Below are 22,593 nucleotides of genomic sequence, written 5' to 3'. Positions count from 1 at the left end.
AATTTTAGTTATAATTTTCATCTTTTGTTGGCCTTTTTCTTTTAAATATCTGGGAGATAATTTATCGCTGTGAGACGCAGTACATGCCAAACAGACTCAGGAAAAAGGCAGGGAAAAAAAAATACACTTTTATTTTACATAACTAAACGGGCTATAGTGCCACACAGTCCAAAAAAATAAAGAGAAACACATCCAAAATACACAATGTTAAATGAAGACGAAGACCAGCGCTGAACAAAGGAACCAAAGAAACCTGGAAGTATACATACTCTGGGAAGTGACGACTAATACAATGCAGGTGTGTGGCAATGAGTAACTGAAACCAGCTGTGAAGCAAGGACAAGAAAGCAAAACTCAACTGAACAGTTTCAAAATATACCAGGACATGAAGCTGGTATATGCATGGAAATGCAAAAATAAGAAAAATAGAACAAAAAGATGAAGAATAAATTGAAATCTTTAGATTCATTCAGTAAATAGATTAGAGTAAAACGCAGCTTCTGCAGTGGGGTGAAGTTGACCTGATCAAGGCAACGAAAAAGCAAAAGGAAAATGATTTACAGTTTAGTTTGTTTTAAGTAGAGCATAGTGTACTTAATAACTGGCTTGCATCTCCTTTGACTCACGTACATTTAATGTACATGTACATTTGTGATATTCATTTAACATAAGTGAATCAATGATAACTTTACTTCCTTTCGGTTGCAGGTGCGGCCAAGCTAGTATTTGTACTCTACAAACACCTGGGTCAGTTCCTCAGCACAGAAAACGCCACACTGAGAGGAATGGGGGACCTGAACAAACACAACCTCTCCCTCACCGTCAACTCCCACATCCTGTCGGCCTCTATTACAAAGGAGTCCAGCCGAGTGTTTGTGGCCGACCCTGTGATCTTTACCCTGGAGCACCTGGATGTAAGCCTCCTTGTGAGATTCACCCAGACCACACTGCTGAGCTATTTCACTGACCTTAATAGTGGAGGAAAAAAATATGATTTTCCAAGTTTTATTTACAGGGAAAGACATATTATAAGAAAATATCTGTGTCATAATATAATCACACATGTAGAAAAGAGTTGTTTCTTTCCCATATGGAGATTCCAATTTTTTTCTCCATTTGGTGCCTTTCATGTCTTTTAAATGTATTTTGACTGGACATGTAATAATATGCAAAACAAAAAGAGTATAAACATCATAACAGAAGAAACCTTTATTAGTCCCTCAGTGGGGAAATTGCTTTGTTGCAACAGTACAGGTGTAGTAAGCAGAAGCACGCAGGGGATATCAAAAAGAACACACTTACAATAAGTAATAATATGTACAGTATAAGGTCTGACAGGGTATGTTCAGTATATAAATATGTACATAAACATGTATAAATATGTAAACACAATTTTTATGTGTTCATTCCAAAGTATCATCATCTACATATATCAATGACATCCTACTAAGAACTAAAAATATGAAATACAAAATATGTTTGTTTTTTTCAAGTAGTGAATGCTCAAATACTGGCTGTTAAATATTTTATCTCTCTTTTTTTCTTAATATGTAGAAGGAGCATTACTACAACCCCAACTGCTCGTTTTGGAATTACTCAGAGCGAAGCATGATGGGATACTGGTCCACTCAGGGTTGCAAACTACTGGAAACCAATAAGAGCCACACCACTTGCTCTTGTAGTCACTTGACCAACTTTGCTATCCTCATGGCACATCGAGGAAATGTGGTAAGTGGCCCTCACTTTGTGGTTTGCATGGGTTATTTTTCTTTCTCAATTAGTTGTTCTTCCTCCAGTCCTGCTTAATGATTTGTGCACATGCGGCAAGCATAAGAGTGGCATTTCAGAGCACATAATTAGATTATAGCCGGTGGAGAAGGTAAGGGTGGACAGAAAAAGGCAGTAGACTGTCATTTTTGAAGAGCGATACCATGGATCACGATAGGAAGTGGCACAGTATTATCAGAAGTTATTATGTTTTACCTGCAATCCATGTTTAATATTTTTCCTCCATGCATGCCCTCCTGTGTATCATGAGAAACAGCATAACCTTGGTTTTAACTTCTGTTTCCACCTCTCTTGAAGTGGTGCCGGAACCATTTGGTCGCGAAATGCAATTACAATCCAATTACAAGATAAATAGCGTGTGTAGCGAAGGCTTAGCCAGTAATAAATGTAAAGGATAAGTTTGTGGTTTGTTTAATAATACGTCCCAACTCCTGAACTCTGTGCCTGTCGTCTGTCTTAACCTCAACCTTAACCACAGCTTGAAATCAGAGCCTAGAGGCAGGGCTCAACCTCACACCAATCCCCCCACACAGCACCTCAGCTGTAACTCCAACCCTCAATAAAATTACAAATATCACAGGAGGCATTGCCTCACTTTCAGGCCACCCTGTCTTTGAGTGATATTTCATATGGGCAAGTCTGCTTTTTTCAGATTTGCCTGTGCCCATCATGAAACACAGTCAGCTTTAGATCTTCTGAAACTCTGCATGGTTCGACATCAGTGTACACATGGTTGCTGCTCTTTGAGGCAGTTTTTCTTCTGATGCCACTTTCTGCAACATGTGCTGCATGAAATGATGACTGAACATGTTCAGTATGAATGTCCAATGACATGAGGTCAGCCTGCAAAAGGGTGCCCGTTTAAACACTAAAGCACTTCTGACATTTAGAGCCCATTCACACCAGACATTTTTATTTGAATCCTAGTCAGTTTGCTTGGAAAGTCTGCTTTGTTTGGGGTATTGTGAATGCACAAACAGACTGATTTGAATCAAAGAAGCTGACTCGGCCCATCTACAAATGCAGGTCCCTCGGCCTGCTTTGAGTGGCCAAATACAGGAATCGGATTACAAAACCAAATGCACTGTGGGTGCAGCACATGCCATCGCAGATAAACACAATCAAAACATAAGCACATATTGCTAGGATCTGATGGAGTTCCCAATTTAACTGTTATGTACTAGAAACCAAAGTTGTTCTCCATTAACCAATAGATGAATGAGTTTTCTACTTCGTTGTGTGTCATGTCTTCTCCTTCAGTAATTCTTGGTGCAGCGCCACCTCTGGCAGAGAGTAAAATACGTCATTTAAAAGGTCAGATTTGTTTGAGAAGTGCAGAGTGAACACAATCTCAGTCTGGAAGACCCCCCCAACTGAACCGAGTTCCCAATCGGACCGAGTCTAGTTGATAATCCTGGAATGAATGCACTCTTAAAGAAATACAAAGATTCTAACAACTACATGAGTCTAGTCGAACGGGAGAACACACAAGTTATTTTTAATGGCAAAAACACCGCTATTAACTACAGATTAAAAAAATGCAGAAGTGGTAAGTATTTTCTAATAAATGAGGCAAAAAACTTTAACATTTCAAAGGCTACCTGGCTTTTCAAGACAGACTGACAGAAAAAGTTGTGAAGCTTTTCTTTCAAAACTAGAGACCCCATCAATTTCCAGCTTCATGATATAGATGGATGTTTCCATCTGCTCTTCAAGGAATATAGCTAGAACCATTATGTGCTTAAATGCCATTCATAATGACAAGTGCAAATGGGAAGGCCATTCATGCTTTGTGTGTGTGTGTGTCTGCAGAGAGATGGGAGCATGCATGAGCTGCTTCTTACCGTCATCACCAGGATGGGAATCGCTGTGTCTCTAGTCTGCCTGGCTATCAGTCTCTTCACCTTCTGCTTCTTCAGAGGTCTGCAAAGTGACCGAAACACCATCCACAAAAACCTCTGCCTCAACCTCTTCATTGGCGAGCTTCTTTTTCTTGTGGGCATAAACATGACGGAACCAAAGGTACAGAGGAAATTATACCACAGCAGCCGTTAGTTATTTTAGTCTCATCTGAAGTGATTAACCTTTATATGCTTGAATTTTTTCCCTCAATTTTCCTTTTAAGTGGTACATCACTTAAAAAACATCCACTTTAAAATGAAATAATAGGAGTCTGCTTAAAATGGCCGGACCATTTTGTCATCTAGAAGCATAATCAGAGGTTTGCTATATTATTTGTATCTGTGGAAACTTTGAGATCTATGGGATTAGTACTATTTATGGCAGGAAGATGCATTCTTTCTATTCTCAAATGAGAGTTTGCAATCCACTGTATTAACTTTTCCAGATGTGCATTTTCATAAAAACAGTAAGTTTATTTGATGTTGGGACATGATGTTATTTATATATATTTACATTTACATCTTGATGTTAATTTGAAATTTTAATAATTAGAACTGGACATTACATTGTTGGACATTACACTTTAAAACTGTGATAAAAAAAAATACAGTGTTGTATCTTGGTAATTATGGAGTTAAAAAGAAAATGGGGAAAAAAAATTGCATTCTCTTTAACTTGTGTGTAATTTCTTTGTCTTTCTTTGTGAAAGTTGGTGTGCTCCATCATTGCGGGAGTCCTCCATTTCTGCTTCCTGGCTGCATTCACCTGGATGTGTTTGGAGGGCGTGCAGCTCTACCTCATGCTGGTCGAGGTGTTTGAGAGCGAGTTCTCACGCAGAAAATATTACTATATGTCTGGCTACCTCATCCCAGCTGTGGTGGTGGGCATCTCAGCAGCCATCGACTACAGAAGCTACGGCACACAGCGGGCGTAAGTGTAGCATCTTTGCAGAGGCTATTCTCTTTCTTTGCAAAGATGGGATAAAAATCATGAGCATCTCCATTGAGACACACCCACACAGCATGTATAGTATGTTATGTGCTAATGATAGTTATATCACAAAGTGTAGTCCACCTCTGCCCCATGGCAAATTTACAGCCTGTCACTGTTAAAAAATGTAGGCTGTGAGCACAGCAGCAGCATTAATGAATGTACTAGCTAGCTGGACTGACTTGCCAGTTTTTTATTCTTTGCATGTGGATAATTGCCGCCCTTGTCAGTTAAAAGTTTATGCACTTCTCTGCTGGTCTTCATCCAAGCAGCAAGCTTTATGATTTGTAAGACTGCAATCCTCTAATTTATGGGACTCAAGTAAACTGCCTTTTTCACTGCAGTAGTCCTTACTTCATTTCTTTTTCTTGATAAATACAGACCGAGGTGCAGTTAATTCCTAAACTGTCTCATATTCATTGTTTACTGTGCACAGTCTTAGGTACACACAGACATCTCACATTTGCAGACTGTGAAGTCATGAGTCCAATAACCACTGCCCTTTTACACTGCAGCTTCTCATGGCACAAGGCCAACACTCCCTTAAGGTTGGGTTTTCTTCTCTGTGGTCAGAAGAGTCGCTTTTCTGTTGCTGTAACCTATCATCCAGCCAGCCCCACTGGGCCCTGATCGATGAGACACAAGCTTGTTTTGGCAAAGGGATGATTTACTGAACTGAACATTACCTTTTTCTTTTTGTAGATGCTGGTTGAGGGTGGATAACCATTTCATCTGGAGCTTTATTGGACCTGTAACCTTCATAATAGTGGTAAGTTTAAAATTTATGCATCTTTTTTTTCTCTCTCTCTCGAAGAGTTTCTTTCAATAGAGTTTATAGATTTTTACTCTGTGTTTGCTTGCAGCCTCTTAGCTAAACGTTCGCCGATCAATTTGCATGAAAAGAAAGTGGTCCCATTATAGCTGACACAAGGACATCAGTGTCCACTCAGCTATGAAATCCTCTGAAATCAGAATTGTTGAGCGGCAACAACTTAGAGCTGTTTGACCCTCTCTGAACATCTAGAGAATACTCCCTTCCTGCAATCAAGAGGAGAAATCGTTTCAGGCATGAAGGTCATTTGCTCAGCAGGGAAACAAGGGTGATGTTGGTGAGGGGTGAACATGGAAGTAATGAGTGGGTGGACCAGACAACCATTACCACAGCTCATATCCCTGCTGAGGATCATGACACATCCACAGCCAATCCGAGCTCACGGACATCTCCAGCTTCACCTCTTAATATTTCATGGAGAGTGCAGGGTGTTCACATAGACAGACACACAACATGCATGCACACAGGTTTGAACAAATGCGCAATGCATATCCACGTGGCAACGTTGATGTGTGTAGTTCTGTTGAATGGCTGTAAAAACATGCAAAACCTGAAGACGATCTGCATCAGCAGCACTGATTTAATGGGCTTTATTTGAAGGAGAAGTTAGAGACCTGAAAACTATAGAGGACGGGCCCTTAGAGACCAAGCATGTGGGGGGAGTCCATATGCAGTCTGCCTCTGCTTTCTGCAGAGTGCCTCCTAGCTTCTCGCCTCACTGTCCATCGGTCTGTCTGCCTCATTGGATCTGTGTCATCACTTACGGCTGTGTTAAATGCATCTCCAACCACCCGACTTATGCAGACGTAAATTGGCCCCAGTGGCTGTGAGACAAAACTCTGTGATCTAAAAGCATCTTCCTGCCTTTTTGGCCACTTCTTTTATCTCCCATCTTTCACCTTGATGTTGGTTTACATCTGCTTTTCACTGGCACGCTTGTTTTAATTTACAGGCCATTTTCATTTGCCTGATAGTTTTTGCCTTTGCTTTAATTTTTTTTCAGAATGCATCCATCTGAGATAATAATCAGGAACTTCCTGCTTATGAACTATTTTAAAAAGTCAGAACACTACATGTTGTTCATTATGATTTGTTCTCTTGCAAAGTCAAGCTTTTTATTATTTCCATCTACAGAAGATATGGTATGCTTTAAAAAATGCTTGCTTGGAACACAAATGGCACTGAAGTTTTTAATAACATGAAAAGAAAACACGTTGGGTTTTTACTGAATATGTACAGAAGTACATTTGAAAGGTTAAATATGGTAGCAGGCCAAATAGAAGCTCTTCCTTCTCTCTTTGTGGCTACGGGCCCTGCAGTGCTCAGAGAGAGACATCCTGAGAGCATGGAAACCTTTCTAGATGTATGGCTTGAATCACTTAAATGTTTTTCCTGGCCTCAGTAAAACTTGCCTCTAAAATATGGCATGCTTTCCTCTCTGAATGTTTCCGGGGCTTCTGGCTGTAGAGTGTTAGATCTGTTTGGGCTTTATTGCATGTACCATCTCATCTCCTGTAATTGCGCTCAGTGTTTGGGGTGGACTATAATGGCAAACACGAGAGAGGAGATAAACATTGAAGTCCGCTTATATAGAAGGCTTGAGCTGTGAGAAGATGACAAAAGCGATAACCTCTCACAGTTTTTTTTTTTTTTTTCCCTCTGCAAGTCAGTGTGCTTCGTGATCAGCACAGAGCCATTAAATTTTTATAGTCCTCTCACTGAATGTATGTGTATTGCTCAGTTCAGAACCAACACCACAACAGACTCAGCAATGCATATAGTGAAGATGCTTAGATGCTAATGCATCAGTATTAATAATAAAGACTATAACTGGATGCAGTTGTGAAAAGTGACATTTTTAAAACTCCCTTTATTGATAATACTTATATATTTTTTACTTAAGTAATATGTAAACACAAAGTCTTACTAACAAACCAGCATTTCTAGATAGTCTAAATGGTGCATGTAGACATGTGAAGTATGTAAAAACCTCCCTCTGCAATGCTAGCACAAGGAATTGGATGCCTTACTGAGTGCAGTCTCTTAACTATGATGCACATCTGTTTTGACAGGTCAATGTCATCTTCCTGGTGGTGACGATGTACAAGATGGTGAAGCATTCCACCTCCATGAAACCCGACTCTTCCAGGCTGGGGGGTATCAGGTAAGGGGTGTCACTCCAGGAGATTAAGAGGCCAAGCTGTTGTTACTTGCTGTGAGACTCTGTGTGTGTGTATTTGTTATGAGAAGGGGGGTGGGGGAGTCGGTTATGTGTAAGAAGAAAAATAATATGCACCATCACTGCTTCTGCCTTCCTGCTATAATTTTAAAAAGCTGCATTTGACCTACACGTTTATTTGATTTTCCAACTGGACCAACAGTTTTCCCTTTTTAGGTTTTATTTCAGTCTGTCAGAGCTGCCTTTTTAGCTCATTTTATGATTTCAGTATTTGCACTACACATGGGCATATTGCCTGTTTTATTTCTTCATAAGTGCATTTCTGACCTTTTGGCATCTTTTTTCCCCTGTGCTAGTATACTTTATAGGCATCTTTGGAAGATGGATCCCAACCACATGTCTTGTAGTTTTCAAGATGTTTAAAACAGAAAAAGCGTCCTCCCCCTCCCCCTCGTTTCTGATGGGCTGCATCAGGTTGATACAAGTCCCTGACCATTTCTAAGTTAGGCGTCTTGTACAACAATATGTTTGACGACATGCCAGCATATGTTACGTGGGTGTTTGATTTTAAGGGAGCTACGCTGGTTTTTGTCCAAACAAGCAGAAAAAAACCTTTAATTGGCTTTCAGGTTTGTTTTTAGCTCACTGAAAAGCCACATTTGTGTATGTTGGATTTCACACATCATAACAAGCAGTCAAAACTCATTAACTATCATTAATTAGTGGCTACTTCAGATGTATATAATTTTTGTATTGAAAGCTGGAATTTTTTTTAGATAAAAATAGATAAAGAGAAAAAAGTGGAAATAATTTATGACATTAGTTGCGATTTTTCAGACAGGAAAATTATGTTCTTGCACAAAAAGCGCAAGCAAAGGGACATCATGTCTAATCAGGCATGATTATTTCTCTGTGGTTGGTTTCTCAGCGACATGTTGATGGCCCATTTCTTCGCTTCTCTCCAGGCTCTCTGTATCGCTTTCAGGATGGTTCCCTTCTTTCTGTGCATCAGTAACGACCAGCCTTTGTCACTGAGCCTGACTGTTAAGTTGTCTTGTATCCTTTAGGCTTTCCTGGAAGGCACCACGAAAAACCTGCTGTGTGTGCGGTCTCTTCTGCCAGCAACTCTTGAGAAAGACCATAGAAATGTTGTTTGAGACTGATTCATTCCAAAACTTTGTATCTGCATTCATACAGAGGTCCAACTTATCCAAAAGTGAAAAAGCAAATAACAATGTTTTCTGTTTTTAAAGGTACAGTCCAAGAGTAGTAAAACAGGCAGAGATGCAGCTGAGCATAGTTTTCTTCTTCCACTTGCTAACATCACTCTACTTCTTCTTTCACAGATCATGGGTGTTGGGAGCGTTTGCATTGCTTTGCCTTTTGGGGCTCACATGGTCCTTTGGCTTGTTCTTCCTTAATGAATCCTCCATTGTGATGGCTTACCTCTTCACCATTTTCAACACTTTGCAAGGGATGTTCATCTTCATCTTTCACTGCCTACTCCAGAAAAAAGTAAGAATGTCCTGCTTCTGTGTGATTCGGACAGTGCTGAAAACGTACTTAACAAAATGGAATTTATCAAGTATAACTAGCCAAATCTAGCCTGTGAAATGTCTTTAAATTGTCCCTAAATTGATTGGTCTTTAGTTTTATAACTGCTGGTTGGATGAGAAATGACATCTTCACATCTTAAATTGGTATTTTCTTAACTGACATGATGAAGTAGTTAAAACATGTCAGTTTCTTAAATATGAAGTCTGAAGTACTTTGCTTTGTATCATGGTAAATTCAATTTATCTGATTCACAAATATCATCCTAAAGATAATATTAAATATGTTTCAAAGTTCTTCAGAAGTTGTTTTTAAGAAAACTCATTTTTCTTCTTAGATTGATTAATGCCAATCTCTTTGTAAGTTGAAAGGAAATCCCAGCTGGCTCTTCTTTGTCTAGGTAAATGCACGAAAAAAAATAGGATAATAAGCAAAATGCCAAAAGAATAAATTAAAATAAGTAATAAAAATAGTAAAGATATGCACTGAAACCTATTTGTTCTACTTTATTTTTAATCATACAGTTGGTTATAAATAATCACAGGGTATTCAAACAATATAAAAGCAGCTTTATTACTACTTTAATGACCATTTTCTACTCCCAAACATAAACACATCAGGACTCACATCCACATGGTGGCTAAAGGGAAAGTGGGAAAATAGACATCTGTAGCATCCAAACACGTCCAGCATCATTTTAAGATGTGGTACACTCTATGGACGTGCATCTGAAATAAAACCTTCAGGTAAATCCGAAGGTTGGTAAGTGGTGTTATTAACTTGGGTTCAGGGCATAACCTCAATCTCCTTATAAAACTAATTATGAGAAAAAAGAAACTGTTGAGTTCTATTTTAATTATTAAAGACTTAATTCAGTCAGTGGTTCTGGGATGACTTGGGCATTTGTGGAGTGATATTGCTTTCAGTTAATTTGCACATGTGTGCAGTATATTGAACCAATAGTTATAGGAAGACCAGCAATAAAATTACCTCCATCGTGACTGTGACTTGTTCTCAAATGAATAAAAAATACTTTATTTTTGCCCTGAAGGATATTAGCGTGTTTGGGAACATCCTGAAATATCTCATAATATATTTTAAGATAACAAAATGCTTTGCAAAGGACCAAAAGTTTTTGAAAATCTGACACAAATATTAGTGTAATTTTATTATTGTAAATTAATAAACTGATCAACAATAAACACTGAATCAGCATTCAAATGTTTCTAAGAGTACTCCTTATTGTTTGTGGAAAGATTGAAAGAAAGATTTTCTACAATCTTTGTAAAAGATTCATAAGTAAAAAATAAGCTCAGAAAGAAAGAGGCCCATTGAATTTTAGATTAATAGTCAAATAAAACAGGAATGAAAACCTTCTTTTGGCATAAATCCTCTTCAAGAATGTCTGTGTCGCTCCAATTTTAAGGTAGATAATTTACATGAAATAGTTGAAAATTCTCCAGACACTTTTATGTTCTTACTGAGCTGCACTCATGTCAGACTGTGTCTTTGCTATAATCCAGCATTATGTCTTATATTGTCTGGTATCCTATTCTTTACAGGTATGGCATTTAAACTGCTGTCAACTGGTTGGCATTTGATAAAGATTTGGGATTTGCTCTCTTGAGGAGGCTGATGTGTCACAGTCTCTATCTGAATGTCTGTACTGATCTTTTGTTCTTTTGCAGGTTCGGAAAGAGTACAGCAAATGTTTCCGTCAGTCCCAGTGCTGTGGGGCGCTACCGTCTGAGGGTTCCCACAGCTCAGCCAAGACAGCCACGTCTCGATCCACAGCCCGCTACTCCTCTGCTACACAGGTACTCCAGTAAGAATCAAATAAATAAGGGATTATGCTTTAGCAAGCCATGAGTAAAAATGGAGACGTGCCGAGTTTGCAGGTCACTCTCAGTTCATTACATGCTCTGTGTTTTATGTAGTTCTCTGCAATAAAATTATATTTCTCATTAATGTTTTAGCATCTTTAATGGACAAGCCTGATGATATCATTTTCAAACCCAATTACAAGATTAAAACTAAGACTGAAATGTACTAAAAGTATGTTGTTCTTTTCTTAAACATACTTGTGTACTGGTACCTGTTATTAAAGGACTTTAAGGTAAAATTTTGTGTTTATTTTTGTTTTTTAAAACTAAACCTTTTGCTTCATCTAAATAAATACAAAAATTGATCTTTCAGTGATCGTTTTACAGTGTTTGGTTTTATATTTAAGGCTTTCCATTGTAATGTTATGGAAGGATAAGGATTAAAATTTCATCAGAAAGTGTTATATTACAGTATGACTCATAAATGGATCACACTAATCTAATTAAAGCTCTTATTTAGTCATTTTTAGGTAGATTGCATTTGACATAAAGACACTCAATCAAGTCAAAAGTTAGAAAATATAAAAAAGCAGTAGCAGGGTTGAATGAAAACCTGGTATCTCCATAATTGATTTTCTTTTTTCCACATAAATCAGTGCTGTTAATCACCCTTTAATTTGTGAATTGACTTTTAGAAATATTCTACCAATGAAAAGTATCAACAACAGTTTGAAATGTAACCTTATTAATCAATTTGTCTGCATAACCTTATATCACAACCTCTATCTTGAATCTAATGAAACACACGTTTACAGTGACAGTGGTGTCTGACTTCATCAGCTCTAAAAATGATGTGATCTACTTTTTCAAAAACATTTTTTTTTTTGTTTTAGAGATGCAGATGTTTACTTTTTACTTAATTTTCTTTATTTAAAGGTGATATACAGATTTTCTTTTTGATAATAATAATAATAATAATAAAAGCACTTGCTATAAATAACATTTATATGTTTTTTAGAACTGCAGCTTGTGTGCCTTATGGACATTTTCTGTCACTGTAAATGCAAAAAATAATGTGCTCCAAGGTTTCTGTTTGAAATCTAAGAGAACCAGAGTTTTAGTATATTCTTCCTTATGCATCACATTACAGGTCCATAACATTCTTTATCTTTTTTGCTCTTTCAAAAATATAAAATTGTATTGCAGAACAGGATTAACGTCTTTGTACCTAAAACAACAAAAAAAAGAAAAGAAAAAATAAAGTAAAATAAATAAAGGGCTATTTTTGTACCTTTGACACAAACAAGACAATGTACTAGATAATATAAATAAAACTACTCATTCAAATGTAGAACCAGTTTCTTCACTTAAATGTCAGGCATTTTCACACACAGCTTTCAAGCCATAACTGATACCTCCCTCTGTTACTGCCTCCTTTGCTGGCTTAGAGGCACATCACCTGCAAATTAACTTCAACCGTGCATGCTGCCTCTGCACTTTCACACAGCAGACCGATGCTCTGTGAAGGTGCATCACTCCCAGCTTGAAAGGCGTATATGAAAAAAACCTTGTGTAAGGGCAAGCCAGCATCATGGAACATATTGCTCTAACCAATGACCTGTGATCACTCCGTGAGGATGCTGTCATCATTCTGTGATGCTAGCTTGATGTTTGTAAGCACACACCGATGCAGGGCTCAGCCTCCTCTGTTTAGCATGTATGAATTACTAAAGAGAAACATTGGCGGGTTAAAGAGGATTTCACAACCAGTATGTGAAAAGGGATACTAACTGCTTGTTGGCAAACAACTGACAGGATAAATAAATAAATAATAATAAAATTCTGATGCCATGAGCATGGTGCAGCTACTGACCAAACAACAGAGAAATGTTGAATAGGACATACTGTGCATGCCTCTCATAATATCTGCTCAGATGACTTTGTGAGATCTATCTTAGAAGAAGCACCACTGGGAATTTACTGGCTGTTTCTGCTCTTTCTGTTGAGAGAGAGAGAAAAAAAAACTGCTTGCAGCCAATCTCAAATTACAAACTGTTAGATTCTCAGCACATCCATTTCTGGAAGCAGTAGGATCAATAACACGTGTGGGGTTTTGTAGCACAAACATGTCATCACACAGCAAGTCAGTTAAATCTTGTATACAGGTGTAGGTTTGAATCACAAACCCACATATCCCATCAGTCCTCGGGGCCAAAAGCCCTAGAAAACAACGGCACCACGTCGAGCCCTGATCAGTAGTTGCTTTTTTCTCAACACAGAGCCGCATCAGGCGGATGTGGAACGACACTGTGAGAAAGCAGTCGGAGTCCTCCTTCATCTCAGGCGACATAAACAGCTCCTCCACACTCAACCAGGGTAAGCAGCCATCGCTTCTTTCACCACCAGACAAGACACATGCTCTATTCTCTTTGGGATGAAGTTCTGAATTCACAGTAAACACTTCATTGCTCTGTGGCGGCTGGGGAATGTAATGTTGCTTCTGCTTCTCTCATTAGTGATCAGCAATCAAAAGAATAGCAGCTAAGTTTACAGCTTTTTTTTTTTTTTTTTTTTTTGTTAATGCTTACTAAAAGGAGAGGAAAAAAGATAGATAGATAGATAAAAGATGCGGTATTTAGTGAGGTGTAAAATTATATAGATGAGGACTTTGAGGTAATGTCACAACCCTGATTGGAGAGACTGACTGAGGAGTGGGCTTCTAAATCATCTTCATCCCAGAGTGACTGTCAGGATGGAAGTAGGGGAGGGAGATGAGCAAAGTCAGGTGGAGGTCAGAGCAGATTTTGGGAATGATCCCAGCATCATGAAACTCAGACCATGGACCGTGCCAGTGCAGATTTGGCTGTAGATCTGAATTAGCTGAAAGTTTTTTTTTTTTTAAAGATGCATGCATGTGCACAATTTTTTAGGGATCCATCCAAATAACTGAGGGTAGTTATTACATTTTAGTTACACAAGCACGCCAAAGTTGATAGGGATACTGTGGTAGGCCACTCAGACATGTTTTGTCTACTGTCTCAACTGGATGAGTTTGTTTAGATGAATTTGTGTCACAAAAACACTGCAGCTGATTGTGTTGCTATGCATTGGTCAACACTTGTCGCTATAATATTGTTTGTCAGTTACATCACCAGACTGTTTGAATAATGGGCTGCTCTGGCCCCGTTTCTATGGCTGCTTTGTCTGTAATAAAAGGCAGACGGAGCACAGGTCATAAATCTTTTGGGGTGTCAGATTGTGGACGGTGAATATCAGTGTATGTCGATACCCAATGCACCACCACAAACCATGAAACACAAAAGCTTGAGCGCTCTTCCTTTACTGTTTTTCACCTCCTAATTTTCTCCTTTTCTGTCTCTCTTCCTGTTATTTCAGGGATGACTGGCAACTACCTCCTAACTAACCCTCTCCTCCGAACCCACGACACTAACCCTTATAACAACCTGCTGGCAGAAACAGTGGTGTGCAACACCCCCTCTCCACCCGCCTTTCACTCCCCAGGTGCACATCCACCCTCCACCATTTCTCTTGCACAGATTTGTGGTTGTTTTAGAGCACATGTGCAACATTTTGAGAAATGTGCATGTTTACTTTTTACACGAGAAACAGATTGTAACCACTCTAGCCTGTTGAACACAAAGCTGAACAACCACTGGAAAATCTTAGCATGGACAGTGAAAACAGAAAGGAAACAGCTAGCTAGGCCTAGGTAACAAAATCCTCCTAGCAGCACTTCCAAAGCTTGATAATTAATAGGTTTTATCTGGTTGGTGTAAAAAAAGTAAAAACAGGCTGTGGGGTTTAATAGCAAACAATGCTGCCTCTGTAACAAAATCTGCCTATCAGCAACTTATAAGCACACTATATAACACGTTATATCTCATTTGTTTAATCCGCACAAAACAACAATTTGGCATTAAAGGGCGGGATATTTCCCAATCTACCACTTGCATTTGAACAGTTCCCAAGGCAACCAACTGAGAAAGAAAGTAACTGTTTTTGGCCAAGAAATACTTAAGCGCTTGATCCGGCAAAAAACTGAATAACTATTTCTATAAATGAGTAGTTATATAATGAATATATCAGATGCAAGATGTTAATTAGTGAGCTTTAAAGGTGGCTGCAGCTGGATTGTGTTGTCTTTTGACACTGCCAGGTTAACAGCTTACCCTTGCCTCCCGTTTTTATTTTGCGATAACTCTCTTGGCTATTGCCTGCTTAGCAAATATAGACTGGAAATGATTTATCAGTCTTTTCATCTTCTTCTCTGCCAAAAAGCAAAACTTCTCAAAATGTACATATGCAATGGAACGTGTGTTGGATTTATTATAAACATGAAAAGCTTGAGATTGTGTCTGTGACACAGTATTAATGAAAATGTTGTGAATAATTACACAAGATTTACCTTTTGTTCTTCTCCACTAGCTTCTTCTTTGTATTTTTAGTCACTTTAATCTACCCAGGTATCTCTATTGTACAGAGAAACGTGAGATTAACGTAAATGCTTTCTTATCTAGTCTGCTCAGCAATCGTATGGGAATTCCTCTGTAAAATACAAACACTTCAAGTTAATTTGTGCCCTTACCCTGTATATAATATCAAGAAGAAGTGATGCCATATAGCAACATTTAATGGAGGGTAGACTGAGTTTAAATAACACTAGTGTTTACTGTGACCTAGTTCTTCTCTCACAGAGCAAAAGAACCCAATCAAAGGAGAAAAACAGAAGCACATGACGCAACGCGGGCAGAGTTACAGGCTTCAGTTATTCAAAGGCATTTGATGATAAAAGAGAATACACAAAAATGGCAGTATGGCGAAAGTGTGTATGGAGCAGATACGCCGATTAACCTGCTTCAGTCATCACAGTGTTTATTTGTGCTGCAAGTTGACTAATAGCACAATACGAGCATGTTACACTTATAAATAATGAAGCAGGGTCGAGACCAAATGATGTGTGCACAGGAAATCAAAGACATTTTGTGATTTTATTCATTTATTTATTTATTTTATCGGGGGTTAGCTCAGCAGCTCAGATGCACAACTCAGTGTTTGATTAATGCTCTAAAATGTTCACTTGCTTAATCAGTCTGGAGCAATTGCATGTTAACAATAGAGCGCAGGAGACAGATTAAAAGAGGGAACATTTAATTAGCAGGTAATTCTCATTATAGGCATAAACCTCTCCTTTACCTGTTTCCTTTACACTTTTTCCTTAGCCCTGTAAAATGCTATAGTTAGCTGTTTTCAAACATGGGTGCAACTGTAGAAAATATTACACATATTCAGAGCAAATCCAAACGCAGTAACAAATGGGGAAAAAATCTGAGACTGAAGGTATGGAAAATAGTTTGAGAGGAGCAGTGTGACACAAAGTCAAAACCTGGTGTGAAGATCACTAGCCAAGTATGAAATGCACGTAGAGAGACTGTCAAGTTTAACACAAGCTTATTCTAAATTTTGCCTGCTATAGTCATTACACTTAGCTCCTGCAAAAGGATGAGCCTGTCTTCTATTATAAGTGTATTAATACTAAGTAATACTCCGCAGATGTTCATCCGATGCAGCAAAATTGGAAAGGGGAACATCTTGGATGAATATCTGCTGGAACGATTCCCAGAGTGCAGCTGTCGCCGTGTCCAGTTGAATTCTGTTCACATCATTTCCCCCCTCTCCCAGTGGACAATACCTGTCGGCAATAAAATCACAGCCTGCACATAAACAAATGCAAATTTGAAAGTCCGATGTATTCAGAGTTGTTTGATAATCCCTCCAGCATCTTTCTACCACTACCTCGCTCTGACCTTTTGCTCTCAGTGATCTTTACTTCTTTTTTGGGAATGTTTTTAAAGTTCTTTTATTTTTTTATTTTTTTTATTTTCGCTGTCATTAATTTTTTTTACACATTCATTTTGAAATATACAGTTCACAGGAAACTATGGTTTCCTCTCTTTTTGTGTGTGTGTGCAACAACACCACCTTCACTCCACAAAATGTCATCCCTAACTTCCACACTAACAGTCTACCTAGGACATAAAATCCTCAGCAAAGTCCTCAAAGTCCTCTCCTTTTATCCTTATATACTTAAGCTTAGTCATAGGGCTTCCAGAAATTTGAGTAATGTGGTGCAATAATGTGTGTGTATTTTGTGCACATAACATTGGAACTCAGAAAAGGGAAAAATTTAAATATGCATATGTCATAGTGTTAATCAGGTAATGCCACTTTTACTGAAGACTATAAAAAGATTGTGCTTGCTGCTGAACCCTTTCACCTGCAGAGTCCTGGATTCAGTTGTCCTTTATTTGGCTCTTAGCTCTCAAACTGGTAAACACATAATTTCACCCTTCATTCACCTACAACAATTTAAGCAAACGTGGGCTAAATTATAGTTAATTGCAAGGACACGGTCCAAGTTAGATCAACTGAATCCAGGCTGAATGTTACAAGCTTCCACTTTTATCTTATTTCAGTGATTTTGTTGTTTCTGCTGCAATTGAAAAAGCATCTGTTTTACTTTTTTTGCTAATCAGCTGTTCTTAGGCCAGATAGCCTGAGCAGACACACTTGATGTGAGTGGTGGCAAAGTGAGTCATTGCACGGTGCCTGTCTGTTGTGGTGTGTAGGAGTTGTTGCTGTGCTTGTGGGGCCTGGGTGCAGAGAGGTGGCTGGCCATCTGTGTTTGACATTACCCTTTTGTCTTGCCTTCTTTTAACAGGTGGAATGATTTATTCATAGTTAATGTCACAACACACCCCCATCAGCTTGTATTCATCTTTTTTATTTTACACGCATCCTTTTGCTATTTCTCCCGCTGATATGTTGTTACCTGGTCATAAGCTACTTTACAACATGTTGCTGTGCTATATATATATATATATATTTTTTTTTTGTTTGTTTTGAGTCATCTTTTGTTCTCATTTCTCCAATATTGTTCAGGATAATCTCTTGTATTGGCTTAAACAATATTCTACAATAATGAGGTTGGACATGGCAGGAAGCTCATTGGGTTTTCCTTTGAATATTTAGTTTTTGTACTTGCATAATATTAAAATCAACTTGTAGAGATCAAAGAGGAAAAGAGTGACGTGTCCTGAGCAGTATCAACTAAATGTGGATGGAGTAGTGGAAGCTTTTATGTTCTCTCAAAAGATGAAAAACGGTATCTCACCTGCTCTTTTTGCCTTTTTTCCAGGACAGCACTCCCTCAGCAACAGCAGGGACATCAGCACCATGGACACCCTTCCCCTCAACGGCAATTTCAACAACAGCTACTCCCTGCGCGACGACGACTATGAGGCTGTGGGTGTTCGGGCACCAGGTGACCTGGGCGCCCTCAACCTGGATGATGCTGCATTTGAGAAAATGATCATATCTGAGATTGTCCACAACAACCTTAGGCCCCGCGGGGCTCCAAGAATTCGTGAACCCCCTAGAGAGAGGGACAGAGCGGTGCCTCCACAGACCAGGGTGACAGTGGACCAAGGTGGGGGTGGGAGTGGCAGTGAGGATGATGCCATTGTGGCAGACCATGCCGAGGCTTCATCCCCCCAAAGAGGAAGTGGAAGAGTGGGCCACACCACCCTGGAGCTGCTATTGCACCCCCACCATAAAGAGGTGCTGGAGGCCCCCCTCCTGCCCCAGAGGACTCACTCTCTGCTTTACAATGCCCAGAAGGCCCCCAGGCGCCTGGAGGGACAGAACGGCCATGGTTCTGAGACTGTTACGGCAGTGGAGGAAACGGGCTCTCAGTCACCCAACAATAATAGAGACTCCCTTTATACCAGCATGCCAAATTTAAGAGACTCTCCCTCGCCTTCAGCTTCACCGTACCCGCCGGAGGAGGAGGAGGAGCTCTCACGCTCATCTCAAAGCGAGAGCGAAGACGCATATCATAAAAGCATGCCTGAGCTTGGCGATACACCGCAGCCGCTGTCCTATTACCACATAAACCGAGGCACCAGCGATGGGTGCATCATCCCACCCAACAATGAAAACTGTGCACAGGAGGGAGAGGTGCCCAGTGACGGACAAATGCAGCTCATTACCAGCCTCTGAGAAGGCCATCATTGTTTGCACAGGTTTTAACAGATGGATACTTTTAGCTGATGTCAAGAGAGCCGGTGAGCCTTGCTCCGCACATGTTCTTCCTGTTAGAACAGGAAGTGAAAAGTTGCTGAGTGGGAAAAGGAATGAATGAATGAATGACTTTTGCACACAAATCTCATTAACACACAAAACACATCCAACTAGGGCCAGACAAATGTGGACTGTGGAAGCTCTGCTGCTGGACTAATGAGGTGCAGAGGATAACACAGAGGCCACTGTTTCAGTGATAAGTCTGACATTTTTGTTGTACTGAAAGAAAAATCGAAGAATAAGGGATGAAAGAAAAATACTCCAAGCAAAGAACCATGAAAATCCTGACATATTCCTGGGGGACTTTGCTGAACCAGAGTCTTTTTAGTCAAGTAGTGCTGAACTAGAACCTGTGTGGCTCCACTACACCATCAGGACTGTAAAATTAAGAAACCACTAATTCAGACTCAGGCCTTATATTTTCTCTATTGCACATTTAACTGTTGTCCGAGTAACAGCTGAAGAAAATATATTTTGCTGTACCACTAGTGTAAAAAGTAAAACAACAAACAAAAAGAAAAGACGGACAAAAAAAAAAGAAATGGCAACCATTCAGTAGTTATGCCCTTTCCATGTTAAGATTCTTCAGACAAGGCTTATCAAAATGGTGGAAATGTGCTTTTCCTCTCACACTTGACTTGTTGTAGTATGTTTGAATATGAAAACAAAACGAAAAAAAAAAAAAAAAGTTTTGAGAGACATCAGTCCATATGAATCCATGCTCACATCTCTGCTTGTGAAGTGCTTTTGCTTTCATGAATGATGAGTTTTTGCCAGTTAGTATATTTGTTAACACCGGGCCATGCACAGATTTGGATTGAATTGGATATTTGTGTAATTTATTTTACTTGAAAGAAATTGTCAGGTTTGAGACTTATGTCCATGCTATTGCCATTTTGCAGGTTTTGCAGACATGTTTCATCCTTTGACACAAATTAATTTATTAACTATTCAAGAAAAAAAAAAAAAAAAAAACAGAACATGGTTGGGAAGTGTGAAAAATTGTTGCAGCACTGATTAGGTTCAATTTATTTCTTTTGTAAGAGCCCATCATCAGCTGATATTTAATTCAACTCCTGTTTGATATCAAATAAATGTGAAATTTCCTTGTTTGCAGACGTCTTGGCTCCTTATTTCTGTTACATCCGCAGCGATCATGCATGCAATGAAAAAAGTAAATATGCACCATATTAATTCAAATAAGGAACTATTTAAAACTAAACAACATGTAAATCAAATCAGCATCTGTTTGGCTTTGCAAATATTAACATCCATCGGGGGACAAAATTTCATTTGACGTTGACCTTTAAATGAAAACACAACATCAAATAAAGCCTAATGTGGATTTTTGCCATGATCTTCTCAGCAACAGTTTGTCCCTGTCCTCATTCTGTCTCATCCTCCATGGGCTTTTGTTGCCTTTTTTTTTTATGGGACATCTGTTGTTCTTTTGTAACGACCAACCATTTCATGTCCAGTAATAGCAGAGCCTTCATAAAAATCCCCTCCAATGTTTAAATGCATTTTTATAAATAACTGGGGAAATTTAATTTAACAAGGTGTCATGAATTGTTAAAAATAAATAAATAAATCAGAAAGGATATGTTACTCATTGCACTTATTGCAAATGTGTATCAATGTTGTGTGTGTCAGGGGGAAAAGATAAAATGTAAGGGACAATAGAAGACTTTTTATATAAGCTTTCCATTTAGGAGATTTTGGAGAAAAATGTCTCACACACAGGTGAGATTGTGTGTAAGACTTTGCAGTTTGCAGATTTGCAGGTTTGTTTGATTTTTTTAATATTTTTAATCAGACATTGGCAAATGGAAAAAACTGAAAAATTAGTTCAAATTACCATTTTTAAGCTAATTTTTAAATTCTTGCATTTTAAATCAGCTCCTCGATTTTTATTTTTCTGTGCAAGAAGATGAAAAATTTAAATAGGATTTTTAAGAAATCATTTTCAAACGCCACTGTGACAAATCTCAAATAATTTAGCATGAATCAGAAACATCAGGAGCTAGTTTCAACCTCCAAGTCTAGATTTCTGTACTTGTTAAAAATGTAATGACAAAAAGAAACCTACTTTGGCAATTTTTTGGACTGGTTTGTGAGTTTTTTTTTCCTACAACCTCTAAAGAAGTCTTGAATCATTAAGTCCTGACATGATGCCAGTCACTGACATGATGACCTGCATCATGTCAGCATGATGTTAAAATGTCTTGTTTTATAGGTCATCTGTATACCAACATAAGGCCAACAACAGCAAAACCCTAGTTTTTAGGTCAACTAAAATGTATTTTGGAGCTAAAACACATTAAATAAAACAATCTTGCATTTATTGTTTGCACTGATTTTACATCTAATATACATATATGTATATATATAAATTATTTTAAATTTAGGCTAAGGGGATATGAAATAGTGGGTGGTGCCTGCAGCTGTATTGATCAATCAGAGAGCTCTTCTTCAATGAAAGAGGTACATCCTCTCAAGTATCTGATTTTAAAGGAAATTTGAAAATGCATATGCAATCATCCATCTATTCCTCATTTCCACTTAATCCTTTTCAGGATTTCTGGAATGGAAAAGAATGATATGGAAGCAAATGAAAATCTACTGGTGGGTCATGATAAGCATTGTTTCCTACTGCTGTACATGTTGAGGTTCTGCAATGCCCAGTTGACACAATTACCAGGGAGACAATGTCAACTTGCTACAACTTGACTTTAAAATTCACTATATTTGTTGTGACAAATAACCAAAAAAGTGGCATACTCTAAATATAGAAGTACTTTTAGCTGCAAGAATTTCTAGCCTGTAGCCAATAACAGTTGCCCCTCCTTGCCGTCCTGTAGATCCACCCCTGGTACACTGTTACAGAATAGCTAACCCAGAATCAAATGTACAGAACCCTCCCAAATGCCAGATGTTGCTCAATAAGTCCCAGAAATCCTCTAATAACAAAAAAGATATCCAACTGTTAGAAAGTACTGAAACTATTGTTTCAATTCCCAGATTGTCCTTCTCACATTTCTGAAGCTTCATGTCTTGTTCCAATGTAACTTCAAGTATGTATTGGCATGGACTGTGGACCACTAGTACGAAAACGTGCACTGTACATTTGGCTTAAAACCACTGTACATTGCAGGATGTAATCTGAAGCCAACATTCTTTTGCAAAGCGGTGACAGTTGGTTCAAACACGTTGCATGAGAGCATTTTCATTTTGAGCATGTTGATGTGGACACATATGAGAATATCGTTACAGAGCAATTTAATCTATAATGACAAACAGATCCTACAACATAATCCATCACGTGGATATTTAATCATTGTGGGTGATTTGTGGTGAGAAAGTGA

At 38.6% G+C, this 22,593-nt stretch overlaps 1 protein-coding gene across 14 annotated transcripts in view; it reads left to right on the top strand.

Annotated features, from left to right (window-relative positions):
* Window positions 1-20,340, top strand: part of LOC121644435 (adhesion G protein-coupled receptor L2-like) — a 92,729-nt gene extending 72,389 nt beyond the window's left edge. For 5 of the 14 annotated variants that reach the window (XM_041992332.1, XM_041992333.1, XM_041992329.1 and 2 more), the window contains 11 exons: window positions 709-914; window positions 1,555-1,728; window positions 3,601-3,810; window positions 4,400-4,620; window positions 5,383-5,449; window positions 7,585-7,676; window positions 9,038-9,206; window positions 10,934-11,062; window positions 13,348-13,444; window positions 14,465-14,590; window positions 18,285-20,340. In XM_041992332.1, coding sequence (XP_041848266.1) covers window positions 709-914; window positions 1,555-1,728; window positions 3,601-3,810; window positions 4,400-4,620; window positions 5,383-5,449; window positions 7,585-7,676; window positions 9,038-9,206; window positions 10,934-11,062; window positions 13,348-13,444; window positions 14,465-14,590; window positions 18,285-19,147 — 2,354 coding nt within the window. In that variant the 3' untranslated portion in view covers window positions 19,148-20,340. Of the gene's footprint in view, window positions 1-708; window positions 915-1,554; window positions 1,729-3,600; window positions 3,811-4,399; window positions 4,621-5,382; window positions 5,450-7,584; window positions 7,677-9,037; window positions 9,207-10,933; window positions 11,063-13,347; window positions 13,445-14,464; window positions 14,591-17,622; window positions 17,677-18,284 lie in introns of all 14 variants that reach the window. The other 9 variants (XM_041992343.1, XM_041992345.1, XM_041992335.1 and 6 more) reach the window with 6 other exon arrangements.
* Window positions 20,341-22,593: the final 2,253 nt, after the last annotated feature.

Source organism: Melanotaenia boesemani, chromosome 8 (genome assembly GCF_017639745.1).
Source record: "Melanotaenia boesemani isolate fMelBoe1 chromosome 8, fMelBoe1.pri, whole genome shotgun sequence".
Lineage (NCBI taxonomy): Eukaryota > Metazoa > Chordata > Actinopteri > Atheriniformes > Melanotaeniidae > Melanotaenia > Melanotaenia boesemani.
The sequence above is the reverse complement of the archived record's forward strand: the minus strand, read 5'-3'. Positions and strand labels throughout refer to the sequence as shown.